Here is a 22,075-nt window from a genome sequence, read left to right as displayed (position 1 = left end):
CCGGCTTCTCTGGGCCTGAGATCATCTAACATGTACTGATGCAAAGTGGAAATGTGGTCTGTGGTCTGACGAGTCCACATTTTATATTGTTTTTGTAAATATTCGACATTGTGTCATCCGGACCAGGGGGGGAAGCTGACCATCCAGACTGTTATCGACACAAAGTTCAAAACCCAGCATCTGTGATGGTATTGAGGTGTGTTAGTGCCCAAGGCATGGGTAACTTACACATCTGTGAAGGTACCATTAATGCTGAAAGGTACATACAGGTTTTGAAACAACATATGCTGCCATCTAAGCGCCGTCTTTTTCATGGACCCCCCTGTTTATTTCAGCAAGACAATGCCAAGCCACATTCAGCACGTGTTACAACAGTGTGGCTTCGTAAAAAAAGAATGCGGGTACTTAAATGGCACGCCGGCACTCCAGACCTGTCTCCCATCGAAAATGTGTGGCGCATTATGAAGTGTAAAATACGACAGCAGAGACCCCGGGTTGTTGAACGACTGAAGCTCTACATAAAACAAGAATGGGAAAGAATTCCACTTTCAAAGCTTCAACTCTTAGTTTCCTCAGTTCTCAAACGTTTATTGAGTGTTGTTAAAAGAAAAGGTGATGTAACCCAGTGGTGAACATGCCCTTTCCCAACTACTTTGGATCGCGTTGCAGCCATGAAAACCTAAGTTATTTATTATTTGCAAAAAAAAAAATAAAGTTTATGAGTTTGAACATCAAATATCTTATCTTTGTAGTGCATTCAATGGAATATGGGTTGAAAAGGATTTGCAAATCATTGTATTCTGTTTATATTTACATCTAACACCATTTCCCAACTCATACGGAAACAGGGTTTGTACACGCTAGGGGTGTAATGGTACACAAAAGTTTTGGTTCGGTACGTACCTCGGTTTAGAGATCCCGGTTCGGTTCTTTTTCGGTACAGTAAGAAAATAACAAAATGTAATTTTTTGGGTTATTTATTTACCAAATTTGTAAACAATGGCTTTATCCTTTTAACATTGTTACCAATAATTCTGCCCACGTCTAGATTAGATAAAATGACAAAACTTTTTTTCTACATATAAAAAGTGCAACAATAAACAGTTTCAAGTCAACTCATCATGCTTAATTTATTACAGCATTTGGGAAGCCTTTAGTTGATTTTTATTACTCAAAGGGGAACATTATCACCAGACCTATGTAAGCGTCAAAATATACCTTTAAGTTGCAGAAAAAAGACCATATGTTTTTTTAACCGATTTCCGAACTCTAAAAGGGTGAATTTGGCCATTTAAATATGCTGTAATTGTGTGCTTTCAGAATGTTGGAATGAGTTGATTTTTATTTTTGTATTCATTAATAAGGGAAGGAACAGCATTTTTTTTTCTAATGTTCAAAATACGTTGATGATTTGCTTTGTTATACCCAGAAATAAATTAAATATGTGGGAACGGCGTGGCGCAGTTGGGAGAGTGGCTGTGCCAACAACCTGAAGATTCCTGGTTCGATCCCCACCTTCTACCAACCTTGTCACGTCCGTTGTGTCCTTGAGCAAGACACTTCACCCTTGCTCCTGATGGGTCGGGGTTAGGGCCTTGCATGGCAGCTCTCGCCATCAGTGTGTGAATGTGTTTGTGAATGGGTGAATGTGGAAATAGTGTCAAAGCGCTTTGAGTACCTTGAAGGTAGAAAAGCGCTATACAAGTATAACCCATTTACCATTGTTTGATTTCATAAATCCTATAGCACACGTGTAACTCAACTATAAGTGGTGTTATCGTCAGTTTAGGAATCTAACAGAGTTTGTGGCTCTAGGTGGGTTTTATTTGGGGGGAAATGGGCTAAAATGGCTCTTTGTACAGTGAAGTTTTCCGACCCCTGGATTAGATCATAATTGATTGAAACTTTTATTAGTAGATTGCACAGTACAGTACATATTCCGTACAATTGACCCCTAAATAGTAACACCCGAATAAGTTTTTCAACTTGTTTAAGTCGGGGTCCACGTTATTCAAATTCATGGTAAACACACAAAGCTAATGAGCGTGTACATGTTACGTATGTGTGGAGATACATCATTTTGTGGTAAAAGCCATGAATAGTATATGACATACTTGCCAACCTTGAGACCTCCGAATTCGGGAGGTGGGGGGCGTGGTAGGGTCGGGGGGCGTGGTTAAGAGGGGTGGCGTATAATTCACCAACTCGAGTATTTCATATATATTTCATATATATATATATATATATATATATATACATATATATATATATATATATATGTATATATATATATATATATATGTATATATATATATATATATATGTATATACATATGTATATATATATATACATATGTATATATATATATATATGTATATACATATGTATATATATATATATATATATATATACATACATATGTATGAAATACTTGACTAAGTGAATTCTAGCTATATATATTTATTTTATTATATATATAAATAAAATAAATAGTTGAATCTCAGATGGCACCTATCAAATACACAGTAATAAAAACACAGTTGTTCTACTAACTGTACTGTGCTTGCTGGTTACTAAAAAAAAACAACAACACTTACCTTTCACTATTTGAGTAACGTTTGTTCTGCCATTTGCGTATTGGCAAGCGATGTCCGAATCCGGGAGCATCCTTCATGGATTTGTTGTAGACATCCGCAAATGAGAATGGGATGTTTTTTCCAGCTATCAGCATTGCCATCTTTGTCTCAGCTTAAGATACGCCATCGGGTCTCCATTTTGCGAGGTGGGCCATAATACTGGGTTGTGAACGATGCTGCGCTGCGGATGCTTTGTGCTTTGCTGACCGTTCATGGCTAAGTATTTCCGTTCACCGTGTTCAATGGAGAAGTCTGCTCTACAAAATTTACAGGCAACATACCCCTTCCCCTTCGAACTCTCCTGGATAAACTGAAATTCTTGTTTCCAATCGTTCTGGAACTTGCAAGCGTATTTCTTCATTTTGCTCGTCGACGGTGTAATATATTGGGTTGGAGTCAATAACCAGGCGACGTGATAGAGTTACGTCTCTTTACTGTGGGCTTCAGAACAGACATTCTATTCTATGTACAGTAGATGGCAGTATTGTCCTGTATAAGAGGGTCACAACATTGAGTCAGGTTCTCAAGGAGCTGGAGTGGTCGTGGACTCCAGCTCCGTCTGAATTTTGGGAGATTTTCGGGAGAAAATTTGTCCCGGGAGGTTTTCGGGAGAGGCGCTGAATTTCGGGAGTCTCCTGGAAAATCCGGGAGGGTTGGCAAGTATGGTATATGATATTCTGCTTTCATGGATAAATGTTTGCCTTTTAGACATTGTTTTAACATTATCTGATTTTATATTTTTATCAACATGTGATAGCGGGGACCCTGCCATTCAAAACTAGACTCCTACATTACTAACAATTAATGTAACTATAGCTGAAAAAATAGTACAATAGCGATAGGAGAACACCATGGAGTTCATGTATGCTTAATGATGCACTTACATTATTATATACACTATCAGAGACAGAAACTCTTCATTTAACACAATGTTCTTTTTTGCTGCTTCAACACAGCTCAATCAACACTGTCTGTAACACACCCACACACACACACACCGCACAATGAGCTAACACACACAACGTTACGCTAATAGCTAATGAGCCTTCACCTCAAGCCATATATATATATATATATATATATATATATATATATATATATACATACACAATGTGTATATATATGTGTATATATACACACACTTATATGTATATATGTGTATGTATGTATATGTACTGTATGTATGTAAATATATGTTCTTATACGTATGTATATAAATATTTGTACATATATGTATGTATATATGTGTATATATACACAGATGTATGTATGTATGTATATATGTGTGTATATATATAATGTATGTGTGTATATATATATATATACATATATACACCAACAGAATACAATTACTTGCAAATCCTTTTCAACCTATAGTCAATTGAATAGATTGCAAAGACAAGATACTTAACATTTGAACTGAAAAATCCAATTTTTTGCAAATATTAGCTCATTGGGAACAGGTGGGTGCCATGGTTGGGTATGAAAGCAGCTTCCATTAAATGCTCAGTCATCCACAAACAAGGATGGGGTTGGGGTCACCACTTTGTCAACAAATGCCTGAGCAAATTGTTCAAGAACAACATTTCTCAACCAGCTATTGCAAATAATTTAGAGATTGCACGGTCCGTAATATCATCAAAAGGTTCAGAGAATCTGGAGAACCCACTGCACGAAAGTAGCACGCCTGAAAACCAGCATTGACCTTTGATCCTTCGGGCGGTATTGCATCAAAAATCGACATCAGTGTGTAAAGAATATCACCACATGGGCTCAGGCACACGTCAGAAAACCACTGTCAGTAACTACAGTGGGTCGTTACATCTGTAAGTGCAACTTAAAACTGTACTATGCAAAGTGAAAGCCATTTATCAACAACACCCACGAACACCGCCGGCTTCGCTGGGCCCGAGCTCATCTAAGATGGACTGATGCAAAGTGGAAAAGTGTTCTGTGGTCTGATGAGTCCATCCATCCATCCATCCATTTTCTACCACTTATTCCCTATGGGGGATGGCGGGGGTTGCTGGAGCCTATCTCAGCTACAATTGGGCGGAAGGCAGGGTACAGGGAGTTTATGCTTTATATGTGTTCAAAGTCAATCAATCAAAGTTTATTTATATAGCCCTAAATCACCAGTGTCTCAAAGGGCTGCACAAGCCACAATGACATCCTCGGCTCAGATCCTACATCAGGGCAAGGAAAAATTTAACCCAATGGGCTACAATTAGAAACCTTGGAGGGAGCCGCAGATGTGGGGACCTCCCCCCGCCTGGGCTACCGGTGCAATGGACATTGAGTGGATCTAGTTAATAGTGTGACAATCCAGCCAATACTAGGGTCATCAAGGGATCATCTTGAGTGGAGACTTATTTATAAATGGTTGATTTATATAGGCAAGTATGGTAAAGTTTTGTACCTGACAAGTTTCGGCCAACTTGCTTCTGCAGCCTTCATCAGAGGTGTCACGTGATGTTAGCGTGACGTCATCTGTGACGTGTTATATGGATTGTTGAGTGGAGACAGGTCAGCATGTACCATGAATTGATTAACGTGGACCCCAACTTTTTCGGGTGTTACCATTTAGTGTTCAATTGTACTGATATGCAATCTACCAATAAAAGTTTCAACCAATCAATCAAAGCAGCTCAGAGACGTCTCCAACTGATGCACAGATGAGTGGTCCACCGCGGGTCCCAACTTTGAACAGCTAGAACGTCATCTGTGGTGACCTAATTTGTACCCCCCCCTCCTCCGCGAAGGAGATGGGGGCAGAGCAGAAAAGAGACGGCAGATCAACTGGTCTAAAAGGGGGGTCTATTTAAAAGCTAGAGCATACAAATTAGTTTTAAAATGGGACTTAAATGCTTCTACTGAGGTAGCATCGGGTAGTGTTGCTTATTGTTTAAGAAGTTCACTCAATGTAGTGTTTATTAGTTATGTGCAAACTACTCTCGATGGTCTCTGAATAACTGCAACACCAGTCTGTTGCTGTTAGCCCATATAATCATGACGCTAACACTAAAATTCATCCATTTTCTACAGTTTGTCCCGTTCAGGGTCGAGGGGGGTGTGAATTAGCTAAATGTACATGCATTCATAGATTTGCTTTCAGTCCGTATTCCCTCCTCCTCCTTTCTTCTCTTTATAGGCCTCACCGGATAACTTTGATGTCCCACTTTTCATCGTAAGATTATCTATTAGATAAAATTGCTCCACTTCTTTGATCGTAAAACGATTCCACCGGCAGGTAGCAAATACGTCACGTCATAGGTTAGATTGTTTTGTTTTTTCTAAGAAAATGTTCAATGCAGCTGAGATAGGAGCCAGCGCCCCCCGCAGCCCCAAAAGGGAATAAGCGGTAGCAAATGGATGGATGGAGGGTGCGCCATTTTTTTTTACGTTCTGCAGTTTGGCTCCCCCTCCTGTTTCCCCAGAAGCGATAGTCCATACATCCATTCATTTCCTACCGCTTGTCCCTTTTGGAGTTGCAGGGGGTGTGCTGGAGCCTATCTCAGCTGCATATGGGCGGAAGGTGTACACCCTGGACAAGTCGCCACCTTATCACAGGGCCGTGTCATTCAATCAACTGGCAAAAAAGAGGTGACTCTTTATTTGCTTCACAAATTAGAATAAGGAAACATTTTGAAGTGCATCGATGGGAGGGAAAAAAAAGGATTTATTTAAGAAGGTAGCCAAGGAAATGGTGAACGCCAGCTTCATTTGGATCCCAGGAACAAAATACGAGTGAGATCATGGAGGAGAATGAAGCACTGCAGGTATTTTACAAGGCAAGGAATAAAGCGTACATAAACCTCTTCAAGCTGCATTCGTGCACTCCAATTTGATTTGTAATAACTGCATTCTGGGCAAATGTATCTAGAACCATAGCAAACCTCATTTGAAGCGGTATCGGGGCACCAAAGGTCTTTTCTTCCAGATCTAAACTACTTCCATCAATACTCCTAACAAATGAACCTAGAGCCAGTCAATGTTTTCTTTCTATTCGCCGTCAAAGAATCCTTCAAAACATCCATCAACCCATTTTCTAACGCTTATTCCCTTTGGGGTCGCGGGGGGCGCTGGTGCCTATCTCAGCTACAACCGGGTGGAAGGCGGAGTACACCCTGGACAAGTCACCACCTCATCGCAGGGCCAACACAGATAGACATACAACATTTACACTCACATTCACACACTAGGGCCAATTTAGTGTTGCCAATCAACCTATCCACGGGTGCATGTCTTTGGAGGTGAGATGAAGCCGGAATACCCGGAGGGAACCCACGCATTCAAGGGGAGGACATGCAAACTCCACACAGAAAGATCCCAAGCACGGGATTGAACCCTGAATACTCAGGACCTTCGTATTGTGAGGCAGACGCACTAACCCCTCTTCCACCGTGATGTCCTCCTTCAAAACAACTCTCTCCCATTAGTCTTTGCTTTGGACCTGCATCCATCAACTCCGGGTGGACCTTTCGGTAGTGGTGTCAAATTAGTGGCACAAGCTCAGATGATTTATTGATGTTGTCTGCTAGTTGACATCAGCATAGCCAATCGAGACATAAATAATGTAATCTGTCCCAATTTTACAGCGCACATTCGGTACACCAAAATGCCTTGTTTTGGTGTGACGTCGTAGGTCAGCCGGAAAAGCAATACATAAATTGGCATTAAAAGGATTTAAGCAGAATAAATCAGACTAATTTAGTGCATAAAATCAACTTTACATTTGCAAGGACTATCAAATGTATGTAATGAGTTTGTGATTGGAGGGGAAAATTGGAGAATTACAACATGAATGTGCCCCCCCCTCAAAAATAAAAGAAATTACACATTTTCTTAGCCCAGCATATGTTTTTTTTTCTTTCTTTTTTCGGAGCAGACGCTTAATTAAATCCAAGAACTGTTTTGTAACTTGAAATACAGACATCATGACAAACCAGATGCTTGTTATAAAAAACAAACAAAAGCAAAGCATCCCTGAAACCATTCCCTGCATCACATGAGCAGCTGCTTTGAGGATAAATGTCACTGTTCAAAAAGATGCTGATGAGCAAAATGCTGAGGCAAATTGTAAAATATTCCACTTCTTTGGAATCATGTGACAAAAAAATAAACAGGGAAAAGGTGCTGAGCTGACCTGAGCAGAGTGAGTCACATTGAGCTAACTGTTGAAATTCTCATGGAAACATGTACATTTCAATAGGATTATTAAACATGATTACATTTAGGAAGAATACGCTCAGTGAGAATCTTGTTTGTGTTCTCATATTTTGCAATGAAACCAATAATTTGCTGTCCTGTTTTGGGCCCTAATAGAAACTATGTTTTTCTTTGAAGCGAGTCAGTCTGCAACTGGTGTCTTCCAGCTTACTCACATGGTTCTCACATGTGCGCTAGCTGATTGATGATTTTTTGTGCGTGTGTTTTGTGTTGGTACAAAAGGTTGTGTTGCGCATGTGTCCGGGATCACATCTGTGGAGTTGCTTCTGTCTCAACAGTTGAGAATAGGTCGGTTTCTGTCCGTTCTGAATGGGAAGCTGGCGTTGTCGGAGTCCACCTTCCCTCTGTGAGGGCCCAGGGTGGCAACAGCCTGGATGACAACAAACACAAATGCATCTTTAATAATGAAGCTTGAATGAACTAAGTTTAAGACATGGGCCTACCTTTCTAATAGCTGTCCAGTCCTCCAAAATGTCCAAATCAGGAAGCATGTAAACTATATAAGGGCGTATGCAGGGTTAAGGACAATGGTGGTCAGCATCAACTAAAACAGATGCATTAACAGTTGAAGGATATCAGAGACAACTGAAGGCCGTCTCCTCTTCTTATCAGGACTTAAAGCGTCTCTTCTTTTCTTCCTCCCTGATAACTCGTCATTCCACAGCTCTGATGGACATAGAAAATGTTTAATGTTGAGTGACTGGCAGCATGGAATTTTAAAATACGCTGTAGAAGTCTTTTATGGGAGAGAAAAAAAGCATGGAAATATAAATGGAGTATGCATATTACCTGATGTTATATCGATGCTGTGTCGGTCTTCCTCCAGTCTTCTGATCTTCTCCTCCAGCTCACTTTGAACTGTGTCAAGCAGTAGCAGCTTTTCACTCTGCACAAAAAAACCTCATCTCAGAACAAAGCCTGCATTTCATTTTCTGCTTGTGCACCCCAACCATTAATACAGCATTTATTGGAGAAGGTGATGTTAGAAAGAGATTTCAATGCCCCTAGGACTTTGCTGGCTTTTTTTTCGTGATTGTTACGGCCTAAAATTTCTCATTTCGCTGCAGCATTTTCAAACGTTGCAACAATTTATCGCTTATTTTTTTAATTTCATAGATTTGTAATCAGTGTCAAGTCTTTTTTTCTAATAACACTCCAAAAACAGCATTTCAACAAATTTAACAAAAATATGATTGATTTTCATCTTAAATTAAACGTTTTGAACATTGACTGATTTACCAGTTCCCCCAGGGTCTAGTGAGCATTATTTAAGATGCTTAAATTTGCAGAAGTTGTCAAAATTGCAGTGCAAAGTAAATGCTTTTTAGGGGTTTGTTGCAATAAATTTAAGGGGGAGGTCAAAGTTGCAATGAATTGTTGTGATTTTACCTCTCTAATTATAATAGGGAAACAGTATTTACTGAACAAATATAAATGAAAAGATTAAGAAAAGGATTTGACCAACATGGCACACAAACATTTTCAAAATTGGCTTTATTCAGCCACACCAAGGTACATGTGTATTACTGCAAGGACAAGACTATCCCAGCCTTTACGGTTTTAAATAATTAATGCTCAAGACAAGTAATCAAAAAAATAATCTTAAAGAAAATTACTATAGAAATGACACTTTGTATACCAGCTGTACATTGGCTACTCTTGATAAATAGTGAATGAATGAAAGTCTTTAATTGTAAACAAGGAAGTAAAGACTTGGGGCAATCCAATTTTTGAAAATCCCAGTGACAGGCTAAAATGTGCAGGGAATTCAAGGAGAATGGACAAAATTGCGAGTATGCGCATAATTAGCCGGGATTGCTTAAATTTTCGTAAAATTACGCAACCACATCATGGCAAAATCCTGAAGGAACTGAGATTTGATTGTGTGCTTCCAAAGTCATACTATGTATACGACTTGTCCAGGGTGTAAATTGCCTTCCGGCCGAGTGGTGGGGATAGGCTCCAGCCCCCTCGCGACCACAAAAGGGACAAGAGGTATAAAATGGATGGATGTATGGCGTTTATACTCCCTTAACACTGCCTGACTGTTATTGAAAAGCCCAAGAAAAATGGAAAGCTCATAAAAAGTGTGCACACATGTGTGTTCCTATCCTAACCTCCCAGTGTTGGCACGCTGCCTGGATCTCACACTCATACTTATTCTTCACAGACTCCAAGCACAACTCCTTGTAGATGCCTGACACAAAAAAACGAAAGAGACGGACTAAGTGAACACAAATGCACAAACGTTTGAGGTTTTAGGACGAGTGTTCAAATTACCTGCCACCTTGGTGCGGACCTGCATGTTTTCCAACAACACTGCCAAAGGATCCAAATATTCTGCTGCACGGCCGGCCTCCACCTCTGAAAGCTTGCTGTTTACCTGAGTGAGGCGTTCTCGATACAGCCTAAACAAAGAAGTATTCTCTAAAACTAATGTCACAGAAAATCAGCTTTAGAAAATATTTTGGTCTTACTGGTCTTTAAGATCGGTGAACTGTTTCTCCAGATTCGACATTTCATCCAAACACTCCATCCTTCTCCGCTCACAATCCTCCTCGTCCATTTCTGGAACATGCAGAAGTAACAAATTACATGCTTGTGGTTGATTTTGTTTTGAGTTTCACCAAAAATGTGGGACAGTAAGGTCATGTTTTTTCTCACCTGAGCTGTCGCCATCCTCTGAGACTGAGGAAGTGTCTGAATCTTCCTCCTCTGAGCTAGACCCATCCTGATCATGCTCCTCCACCTCCATCTCCTCTGCTGTATTCTCCTTCTTCTCCCGATCGCGGTGCACCGGCATGGCAGCAAATTCTCGCTGTCAAAGAGTTTTTTCAACGAGATTTTAGCATTTGAAGGAACTATAGTTTTATTTCAAAATAAATACGATTGCATTATGATCTTGACTTTTTGTTTGCTGACATTATGCATCAATTTGTCAACTTACTTTAAATTCAGATGTGCAATTCTAGTTTACGTCATGAAAGTCCTTGAAAACGTTGAATATTGTAAAATACTTTAGGTGTTTTGATTTCGTAAGGACAGTATTTTCCTGTGATATAGATGTTGATGCAATTAACTGGACCATACAAAAGCTAAACGCCACGACATTAATATTAGCACGTTAGCTAGATAGCAAAATAAGCACTTATCACCAATTTATTTCGACACTTATCTGAATACCAAATTAGGGCACACATACGTATACGCGGATGGACGTACGCTGCAGGAAAATCGATTTTCTCCGAAATATGTCCAAAACTTATTTTCCTAGTCTACAATGCCGCTTTTTAAAGTAAATGCTAAAAACAAATCTCATTTACGAAGGGCTTTTAAGTATTTTGGGAATTGTAGTTTAAAAGGAATGATACCAAGCTATTAAAAGCAAACAAACCGGTCCCTCTGGACTACATTACCCAGAAATCTACACTGACAGAGCGCTCGAAAGGCGTTATCATTGAGTGCCTGTATACAATGAAATGGAAATGATTGGCATTGTTGCTTAATACACTTAAATGTCGATAATAAAATAGTACCTATCATGAAATATATTGGTCGTAAATGTGTGTGATTTTCATATTTTTTTAACCCTAATGATGTTCTGCAAGTGATGCTAGCTTAGCAGCTACTCAACCCTCAGGTTTCGGACTGCTGCGGGAAGGAGATGCAATGGAAGGATGCTACACCCGCCGCGGCTTACTAACGATGAGGCGTAGTGTAAATAAACGCTGTCCGTTTGGACACAGTTGTCTATTACTGTGCATAAGTGTGGAAGGTTGCTAACTCCTAAGTCAGTGAGTAGCTGGCATAAACTACGTTTTGGTTATTGTTTGACGATAAACGCTAGCCGGAGCTTGTCTAAATTGCTACCTTTTCCAGCTAGCACTTCCTTGCTGGCTAACATTTATCACCAAAAGTCCCCAGCCTCAGGAATGTTTTCCAAAAAGCCCCATGGGGACGTCAGAAAATCCACACAGAAAGTGTTGGACCCAAAGAAGGACGTCTTAACGAGGCTCAAACATCTGAGAATAGTCATAGGTAAGTTAAAGATCCTTGTTGAGATGCTAGCGTTGGTTACTGCGTGACAGTCTTGTCATAAGAAACCAAAGTACATCGTATACAAAAAAAAAGAACAGCTAAATGACTATTAAACGTGTACAAGCTATTTAATGATTTTGTTGCATCCAGTCATTAAATGAAACAATATTTTGAATATTTTATAGACTTGAGCCATTCCACTTTCCAAATGTAATATCACCCTAAAGCAGCGGTGTCAAACGTACGGCCCGCGGGCCGTATCAGGCCCGTGAACAGGTTTTATTCGGCCCGCGGGATGAGTTTGCTAGGACCCTATTGTATTTCTAAGGTTTTATTATTATTATTCCGCCGCCTCTTCGAGCCGTAATTTGACCCCCTTAACTTGCTCTTATGCTATCTGAACTCACTATGTTCTCTGCTGGCTGTACATATCCTAATGTAAGACCTACACTGTTTCAATGTCCATTTCTCTGTTGATGCAATTGTTGATGACTGAAGTACTGATATCAACCAAAGCTACTCATCCCACCCCCCGGATTGTAAATAATGTAAATAATTCATTGTGTATACTATGATGATTAACCCGTGTGATGACTGTATTATGCTGATAGTATATATTTGTACCATTAATTGATTAACATGGACCCCGACTTAAACAAGTTGAAAAACTTATTCGGGTGTTACCATTTAGTGGTCAATTGTACGGAATATGTACTGAACTGTGCAATCTACTAATAAATGTATCAATCAATCAATAACATGCTTCAAAACTCACCAAATTTTACACACACATCAGGTCTGGCGAAAATTGCCATCTAATAAAAACAAACAAACCCCAAAACTCAAAATTGCGCTCTAGCGCCCCCTAGGAAAAATCACAGACCAAACTGCTTGTAACTTCCGTTAGGAATGTCATGGAGACATGAAACAAAAGTATACAAATTAACTTGAAATTTTTGAATGAAAGAAACAGCTCTTCTACATGTGTCTAATGGATGTTGCAATAGCAATTCTTTGTATCTCTGATGATGGTCCATATGTACAAAATTAACCACATGGTGTTAGTACATCAATCAAAGAAAATGATCAAACTACATACATGGCATACTGTAATTTGATTTAGATATTTTTTTATCTTGATTGATTGAAAATGAACACCATTGAGTTGACTGATTAACATTATCACATTATTCATTCAGAAAATATAAATCACGACAAATAAAGATAGAATACTATAAACTGCAACATGTTAGTGTAAAAAAACAACAACATTATCATTTGTACATTTTCAGAATGTGCTTCTTCTATTTTTAAACACCGAAAACAATCTAAATGTGTCATTATTTTTAAGTTATCGTGCAGGGATTTTACCAGTCCGGCCCACTTGGGAGTAGATTTTTCTCCATGTGGCCCCCGATCTAAAATGAGTTTGACACCCCTGCCCTAAAGTGAAGGCTTCTGTAATGAGTATTAACCCATTTTAATAATGTACGGTGGTTTACTGTCTACTGATTTTTTTCCATTAAAACAGTTAAAGGCCTACTGAAACCCACTACTACCGACCACGCAGTCTGATGGTTTATATATCAATGATGAAATCTTAACATTGCAACACATGCTAAATTGCAATTTTAAATTTCCCGCAAAGTATCCGGTTGAAAACGTCACGGAATGATGACGCGTATGATGACGCGTGCGCGTGACGTCACTGGTTGTAGCGGACATGTTCTTCCAGTCCAATGCAAGCTATAGGAAGTCTGCGTTAATTGCATAATTACACAGTATTCTGGACATCTGTGTTGCTGAATCTTTTGCAATTTGTTCAATTAATAATGGAGAAGTCAAAGAAGAAAGATGTAGGTGGGAAGCGGTGTATTGCAGCTGCCTTTAGCAACACAAACACAGCCGGTGTTTCCTTGTTTACATTCCCAAAGGTGAAGCTTTACTATGGAACAGAGCGGTCAAGCGAACATGGTTCCCGACCACATGTCAACTGCCAGGTTTCGGTGAGAAAATTGTAGTAATAAGTCGGCTCTTACCGTAGACATAAGCGGAGCTTGCGTCCTTTTGAAGCTGCGGACTATTACCTCCTCCACCCGGAGACACTGGCGGTCACCACACCCGTGGCCACTACCCTCCGACTTTCAGGTACCATATAATCTCACTAAAACACTAGTAACACAATAAGCAGATAAGGGATTTTCCAGAATAATCCTAGTAAATGTGTCTGATAACATCTGAATCGCTCCCACTGCCCTCGCCTTTTCTTTTTTTTTTTTCTAGTCCTGCACTCTCACTATCCTCATCCACAAATCTTTCATCCTCGCTCAAATTAATGGGGAAATCGTCGCTTTCTCGGTCCGAATCACTCTCGCTGCTGGTGGCTATGATTGTAAACAATGTGAGTATGTGAGGAGCTCCACAACCCATCGTCTGCTTCTTCAGGTACAGGCAAGGCTTTTTAATTAGCGACCAAAAGCTGCAAACTTTACCGTCTATGTTCTCTACTAAATCCTTTTAGTAAAAATATGGCAATGTCGCAAAATTATCAAGTATGACACATAGAATGGACCTGCTATCCCCGTATAAATAAGAAAATCTCATTTCAGTAGGCCTTTAAGAATAATAATTCACATTAAAGTCCAACAAATAGTGTAGAAAAAACACTTTCTGTTATCATATGCACAATTAAAATAAGTGATTTTAGCCTTGGTTTGAAGATTGCCAATGTTGAGGCCTTACTGACATCTTCTGGAACAGTGGTTCTCAACCTTTTTTCAGTGATGTACCCCCTGTGAACATTTTTTTAATTCAATTTTGCTTGAAAAAAAGTGATAAAGAAGTAAAATACAGCACTATGTCATCAGTTTCTTATTTATTAATTGTATAACAGTGCAAAATATTGCTCATTTGTAGTGTTTTTTCTTGAATTTTTGGGAAAAAAATATATAAAAATAACTCAAAACTTGTTGATATAAAAAAATATGTTAATATTAATTCCTAATAACACATTAGTTTTTTATTATATTTATACATACAATTCTTTGAACATGGCCATGCAAATTATATAATGATGACATAATCCCAGGCCACGCCCCACAACACTCCTAGCCGTGCCCCATTACCACAAGTATATGAGCAATTAGGGGAAAAAATGACTATATAACACTTGTAATTGAGACCCTGAAGTATAAGATATTAAGATACAAAAACTAGAAAGCACCGTTATCAGTATATCTCTTAAAAATGTGGAATACAAAATATTTTTTTTATTATCAAACAAATTAATATTTATTAACACATGAACAGACACAGAAGTACCAATTAGTGATACATTTGAGTACCATATTAGTTCAAATGATAAAGGTCCTTATCCCTAGTTTCAATATTGCTGTGCAACTGCCCCTGTGAGCCACTGAAGTCTTGATTTTTACAGGGATTTGTCTTGCATAAGATTATATATTTTATTTTTTTTATGATTGACAAATTAAAAGGTAAAATATTAAAATTGTATCATTTACTGTGAAAATTACCCTCACATGTACAGAACACACCCACTTACTGGGTGGAGATGAAAACAATCTGTAGTATTTCCTCTCAATGTCCTGTCGAGTAGCCCCACTTCCTCTTTCCATTGTTAAGTGCTACTGTGAGTGCATATGTCCATGCAGATATGTGTGTGCGTGTGTGTGTGTGTGTGTGTGTGTGTGTGTGTGTGGCTGCCTGCGAGGAAGCGAGACCTGGACAAAGGGGTGTGCCTCCTTGCTCTAGGTTTTAACAATGAATATTCCAACTGCTGAACAAGATACTTCTCTCTTCGACATAACTATCATGGTGTCACGTCTGCAACAAAATGAGCAATTATGTGTGTCACGGTTAAATCATTGTTTAGACTAGTTTATACAGTATATCTTCTACACAGAGTTCTTTGTCTATGTTGTCAATGCTGCGTGTTGTTGAAACCTTTCTGACTGAGCACCTAAAAATGTGATCCATTGCCGTTGTGTTAAACATAAATTGTGCTGTAGAGTTAAATCCACAACAGTTCAGAGTAGTCTTAGCTCTGAATTTGACTGTTTGTAATCCTTCTGATGCAATCAGGTTGTTGAGTAAAATTGGTTATTGGCCAAAGATTTTTTCCAAAGATTTCCTTTCTATTACAAAACATTGTCAGATTTAAGTATTTTGACCTGTGAAACAATATCAGTATGTGTGCTGTGATGGACAGATCGGTGGATTATTCCAGTCGTATACTTTGGAATTGTAGACAATTTTTGTTGCTCCTTAGTCATTTTTTTCTTTATACATTACTTTTGAAATTGTTGTGTTGCTGCTAGTCGTGTCAGTCTGGAACTGTGAACAACTATCAAGCTGGTGGTTATTTACTGCTCCGCTCCCACACAATTTTCTGATTGCTAACATTAGCATTATCATTTTGATTTGAGAATCGAAATTAAAGTGAGTGTGAATGGTTGTATGTCTTATCTGTGTTGGCCCTGCGATAAAGTAGCGCCTTCTCCAGGGTGTACCCTGCCCCCTGCCAGAGTGCAGCAGGGATAGGCTCCAGCCTCCCCGCCACCCCAAAAGGGACAAGCGTTAGAAAATGGGTGGATGAAAGGTACTTACTAGTCCAGCTGGAACAGAGCCAAGGCAGCACCGGTTGAAATTCCCTCCTCGTCTCTGAGCTCAGGGTATCGAGTGAAAGCCGGGCCATTGTTGATCCTTGACTGTCTTTTTGTCCGGGTAGTCTCCCTTTTTCTTTTTTTGTCCCCTAAGACCAAACTTTTCTTTTTTTTTGTTGTTTTGCAGCTTTGGCCATGGATGGATGGATGGATGGATCTTTATTGTCATTGCATAACTACAACAAACGTTTTTTGCACCATGGCGTTTGCAGTGACTTCCATCTTTGTTACTAATGGGGAAAGAGGGAAGTGACGTATGCCGTAAATTAATCAGCACATTTGTAGTTTTTTGTGTGGCACGGTTCGTTTTGCGAGGCGGAGTTGTTAGATGCAAATGAGGCACTCCTTACCACACCCCCCTCACGCTGACTACACTTTCGTACAAGCCCTGCAGCTACGTTTGGTACAGTTTTTCTGTTTTGATAAGACTTTATGGAGTATGGACACCTGTGATTGCCACAAACTATCTAATTCTTACTTGACTTTCACCACAAAACAACATCCCAGATGATATAGTTAGACCAGCGGACCAGGAGGGAGGTGTCGATGCGGCAGACGAAAAAGTAAGGAAGCCCGGTTGTAAATTTCTGGTTTGAGATGCTGGCTACGGTTAAACTTCTACCGGATCTTTCTCTCTCCAATGCTGAATCCTGGACATATACAGGTACATATTGACAATAAAATACTTTTCTATTCTGTTATTATGTTAATACTTTCACTGCTATTGCTTTGACCACTTGTAAACAACAGTGGTTCAAGCTGACTATAGAGTAAACTAGACTACGAGCTACATCACAAAAGTAACAACAAATTATATTACTAACTGGTTCATTGCCAAACACAGTAGGCACTGATCCAATTAAGAGTATTTTGAAAATGTTTTGTTATTTTGCCAAACAACGATGACACTGTTGTTTTACATTAGAAGGCTATGCTAGCTACACAACAACTCAAGCTAACAATGCTAACGTATCATTCACACATTTCCAACCTACTGTTATTACTGATATTTCTGTGTTTCTTCCATTGCCATAAATAGTATTCACCAAGCCTGCCATTAAAAATGTTTTTTTGGAAAATCTATTTTTTTGAAGGTTTGTGGTTGATGAAGTACTCTTGTTGGCACACAATGCAACTTCTTCACAGTTAAAGGCACATTGCCAAAAATCCTACAAGATAAAAGTTAGAAAATTTTTACTTCGGATGAGGCCTTCCACCTGAATGCAGCTGAGTTCCTGTAGGCTCCAGCACCCCCCACGACCCCGAAAGGAACAGGCAGTAGAAAATGGATGGATGGATGGAGTTTGAAAGTTTGTGTTGTGAATTGTGCTGGTTAAAACAACCAACAACAGAGCATTTTCCTTCATTGAGTTTAATTGTAAACATGATGTTGCGATACAGTTGGATTTACTTAAATTAAAAATGGCTGACTCGCGTAAATGTGTTTGGGTAAAATTCTAACATATATGGATAATACGCTGATGTCACACTTGAACAAAAGGTGACAATTGAACAAATGAACCGTTTGCCAGAAGTATTAATGAAGAAGCCAAGATTGTTCTATAAATATCTCCGCAATGCCTCCACGGTTTCATTTCAAACTTTCGGGACTTATGCAGATTACAAATACACATTAACAGGAACCAATAGGTAAGAAAAGTTGGTTCTGCATTATAGGGCCCCTTAAAGAACTTTTATGTCCGCAGGGAGGCTGGTTGGGTGAATATGAATAAAAGAAGCGTTTGGTAACTTTTAGGGTGTAAAAAAACCCCACTTATCTGCAAACAGGAGAATAGGGTCCCAAACACATATCAAAAGCAATGATATCAGTTAATTTGAACAAATCAAATCCAACTAGTGTGACTCATACTTGCCAACCTTGAGACCTCCGAATTCGAGAGATTGGGAGGGGGGGAAGAGTTAGTGTGGCAAGGGATTCTGGGTATTTGTTTTGTTGTGTTCATGGTGCGTCATGGTGCAGATGTTCTCCCGAAATGTGTTTGTCATTCTTGTTTGGTGTGGTTCCACAGTGTGGCGCATATTTTTAACAGTGTTATAGTTGTTTATACGGCCACCCTCAGTGTGACCTGTATGGCTGTTGATCAAGTATGCGTTGCATTCGCTCATGTGTGTGTGAAAAGCTGCATTTATTTTGTGACTGGGCTGACACGCTGTATGTACAGAGGAAAAGCGAACGTGACGACAGGTTGTAGAGGACGCTAAAGGCAGTGCCTTTAAGGCACGCCCCGAATATTATTGTCCGGGTGGAAATAGGGAGAATTTCGGAAGAACACTTGCGCGGGAGATTTTCAGGAGGGGCACAGAAATTCGTGAGTCTCCCGAAAAAATCGGGAGGGTTGGCAAGTATGGTGGGAATGCAGATTAATGGCCTTTGATGTGTCAACATGGGCCAAATGGATATGTACTCTAACTTTGACATATTTAGACAAACTTTATTGATCCACAGGGGAAATTGTTCAACATTTAATAAATCACCCCATAACTTAAATAGCTGAAGCCTTAAGGCATAATGGAATGTAAAGTAACAATCAAAATATCTGCTTCTCACTAGGTCGAGAAACTTTGGCTATTAAATGTACTTTCATCAATTGCATACTAGAAAATGAGATCTGGTTGTCTTAGATTTTTGCTGTGTTTTACTGGTTGTTAGAATATACACTAGCCCTGGATGACCATTAAATTGTGGCTGTTGTAGTGTTAGAAATACATACATACACTCATGCATGTTATCAAGTTTCATCGAACATATATTAATGTTGTTCGCCCAAGGGAATCTGGGTAAAACACGGCACACTGACAGAGCTTAAAGGGCAACATTATCAAAATTTCAAAAGGGTTAAAAACAATAAAAATCAGTTCCCAGTGGCTTGTTGTATTTTTTGAAGTTTTTTTCAAAATTTTATCCGTCCCGGAATATCCCTAAGTAAAGCTTTAAAATGCCTTATTTTTGCCATCTTCGAAACCACTATCCATTTCCCTGTGACGTCATACAGGGCTGCCTATACAAACAACATGGCGGTTGCCACAGCAAGATATAGCGACATTAGCTCGGATTCAGACTCGGATTTCAGCGGCTTAAGCGATTCAACAGATTACGCATGTATCGAAACAGATGGTCGGAGTATGGCGGCAGATAGCAAAAACGAAATTGAAGAAGAAATTGAAGCTATTGAGCGAATAGCTATTGACGCTATTCGGCCATAGCGTGGGTGTACCTAATGAAGTGGCCCATAGCATGGCTGCCTTATTAGCATCGCCGGTAAAATGTGCAGACCAAACGATCAGGACTTTCGCAACTTGTGACACTGGAGCAACTTAAATCCGTCAAGTGGTAAGTGTTTGTTTCGCATTAAATGTGGGTATCTAGTTTCAAATGTACATACAGCTGGCGTAAATAGCGTGTTAGCATCGATTAGCATAGCATGTTAGCATCGATTAGCTGGCAGTCTTGCCGTGACCAAATATGTCTGATTAGCACATAAGGCAACAACATCAACACAAATCACCTTTGTGATTTCATTGACTTAATCGTTGCAAATGCATCTGCAGGTTATCCATACATCTCTGTGCCACGTCCGTCTTAACATCGCCGGTCAAATGTGAAGACACTCTGGTACATTCAATGGGGGTCTGGCGGCAGATTTCTTGCCAGTGGTGCAACTTGAATCCCTCCCTGTTAGTGTTGTTACACCCTCCGACAACACACCGACGAGGCATGATGTCTCCAAGGTTCCAAAAAATAGTTGAAAAAAAACGAAAATAACAGAGCTGAGACCCGGTGTTTGTAATGGAAAATTAATATGGCGGGTGTGTTACCTCGGTGACGTCACGTTCTGACGTCATCGCAAAAAGACCGATAAACAGAGAGGCGTTTAATTTGCCAAAATTCACCATTTAGAGTTCGGAAATCGGTTAAAAAAATACATGGTCCTTTTTCTGCACTATCAAGGTATATATTGACGCTTGCATAGGTTTGGTGATAATGTTCCCCTTTAACCTATTGTTATTGTAACAGTCTACAAGATTAACACAGTTCGCTTCTCTTTTTTCCCCCTCCGTTTATCTGCTTTCCTTTGTAATTCAAGTTATTATTACATATACAGGATGTATTGTTGCATTTGAAACAATTGTGTTGTTGATAAAGGAGGTGATTATTGTTATTAGTATTATTCATTACAAATAGTGCTAGTCATATTATTATTTGTATTGCTCTATATGTAGTGCAATAATGTTCATTGTCATTTCTGTGTTATTATTATTTACTTTACTAACTGCTTCTATGCTATCACTTTTCGTATCATATTTGTATATATCGTATTTGCTGATGTTGTTCTGTTGTTGTTGTTGCTGTTGTTGTGTCTTTGTCAGATCTCCCTCTTGTCCTCGCAATTTCCCCCTCTGTCCTCCTTTTTTTCCTAATTTCTATCCCGTCCTGCTATGGTCCGGCTGCGCCAAACATTAATTTAAATCCATTTAAAAGTCAAAACAGTCTTTTCCTTCCGAGTTAAAACTTCTTTCATCAATATACATAGCCTTTTAAATGAACTCAGAGACATTAAAAAATTCTGTTTCCGGTCTTTTTTGCTTCATACCTGCATCCGCCCCGTTACATTCTTGGTAGTAGCTAGGAGTGTGGGAAAAAATTGATTCAAATTTGAATCACGATTTGTCACGTTGTGCGATTGAGAATCGATTGTCATTTTTAAAAAATCGATTTTTTTTTTATTGATTTTTTTTGTCAATTTTTTTTTTTTATCAATCTAACAAAACAATACACAGCAATACCATAACAATGCAATCCAATTCCAAAACTAAACCTGACCCAGCAACACTCAGAACTGCAATAAACAGAGCAATCGAGAGAAGACACAAACACGACACAGAACAAACCAAAAGTAGTGAAACAAAAATGAATATTATCAACAACAGAATCAATATTAGTTATAATTTCTGCATAGCAGTAATTAAAAATCCCTCATTGACATTATCATTAGACATTCATAAAAATAAAAAAAAAGAACAACAGTGTCACAGTGGCTTACACTTGCATCGCATCTCATAAGCTTGACAACACACTGTGTCCAATATTTTTACAAAGATAAAATAAGTCATATTTTTGGTTCGTTTAATAGTTAAAACAAATTGACATTATTGCAATCAGTTAATAAAATATTGTCCTTTACAATTATAAAAAGCTTTTAAAAAAAAATCTACTACTCTGCCAGCATGTCAGCAGACTGGGATAGATCCTGCTGAAATCCTATGTATTGAATGAATACAGAATCGTTTTGAATCGGAAAAATATACAAACCCCGTTTCCATATGAGTTGGGAAATTGTGTTAGATATAAATATAAACGGAATACTATGATTTGCATATCATTTTCAACCCATATTCAGTTGAATATGCCACAAAGACAACATTTTTGATGTTCAAACTGATAAACTTTTTTTTTTTTTGCAAAATAA

General features: G+C 38.9%; 2 protein-coding genes across 13 annotated transcripts in view; one reads left to right on the top strand and one right to left on the bottom strand.

The window, feature by feature from the left end:
- Positions 1-7,135: 7,135 nt before the first annotated feature.
- On the bottom strand, positions 7,136-11,874 carry brms1la (BRMS1 like transcriptional repressor a). Of its 3 annotated transcripts, none has more exons than XM_061895800.1 (9): positions 11,737-11,874; positions 10,531-10,684; positions 10,344-10,434; positions 10,147-10,274; positions 9,984-10,063; positions 8,656-8,752; positions 8,443-8,532; positions 8,310-8,374; positions 7,136-8,236 (listed from the first exon to the last, which is right to left on the bottom strand). In XM_061895800.1, exons 2-9 carry the CDS (start codon positions 10,667-10,669, stop codon positions 8,138-8,140), a joined length of 789 nt encoding a protein of 262 aa, XP_061751784.1. In that variant the 5' UTR covers positions 10,670-10,684; positions 11,737-11,874; the 3' UTR covers positions 7,136-8,137. The 3 variants fall into 3 exon arrangements, with proteins under 3 accessions (XP_061751784.1, XP_061751783.1, XP_061751782.1); XM_061895799.1 differs by lacking the exon at positions 11,737-11,874 and adding an exon at positions 11,069-11,215; XM_061895798.1 differs by lacking the exon at positions 11,737-11,874 and adding an exon at positions 10,814-11,208.
- ralgapa1 (Ral GTPase activating protein catalytic subunit alpha 1) overlaps positions 11,498-22,075 on the top strand; it is a 155,100-nt gene continuing 144,522 nt past the window's right edge. For 9 of the 10 annotated variants that reach the window (XM_061895788.1, XM_061895795.1, XM_061895794.1 and 6 more), the window contains exon 1: positions 11,499-11,904. In XM_061895788.1, coding sequence (XP_061751772.1) covers positions 11,799-11,904 — 106 coding nt within the window. In that variant the 5' untranslated portion in view covers positions 11,499-11,798. Of the gene's footprint in view, positions 11,905-22,075 lie in introns of all 10 variants that reach the window. The other variant, XM_061895787.1, reaches the window with a different exon arrangement.

The sequence above is a fragment of the Nerophis ophidion genome, linkage group LG03 (genome assembly GCF_033978795.1).
Source record: "Nerophis ophidion isolate RoL-2023_Sa linkage group LG03, RoL_Noph_v1.0, whole genome shotgun sequence".
NCBI lineage: Eukaryota > Metazoa > Chordata > Actinopteri > Syngnathiformes > Syngnathidae > Nerophis > Nerophis ophidion.
The sequence above is the reverse complement of the archived record's forward strand: the minus strand, read 5'-3'. Positions and strand labels throughout refer to the sequence as shown.

Bases quoted from the DNA above. Each gene is read 5' to 3' on its own strand.
- brms1la (XM_061895800.1), bottom strand. From the start codon at position 10,669: ATGCCGGTGCACCGCGATCGGGAGAAGAAGGAGAATACAGCAGAGGAG. The intron at 8,533-8,655 runs GTAATATGCATA...TATGTCCATCAG, and splicing joins CAGCATCGATATAACATCAG to AGCTGTGGAATGACGAGTTA. The intron at 8,237-8,309 runs GTAGGCCCATGT...GTTGTCATCCAG, and splicing joins ACTGGACAGCTATTAGAAAG to GCTGTTGCCACCCTGGGCCC.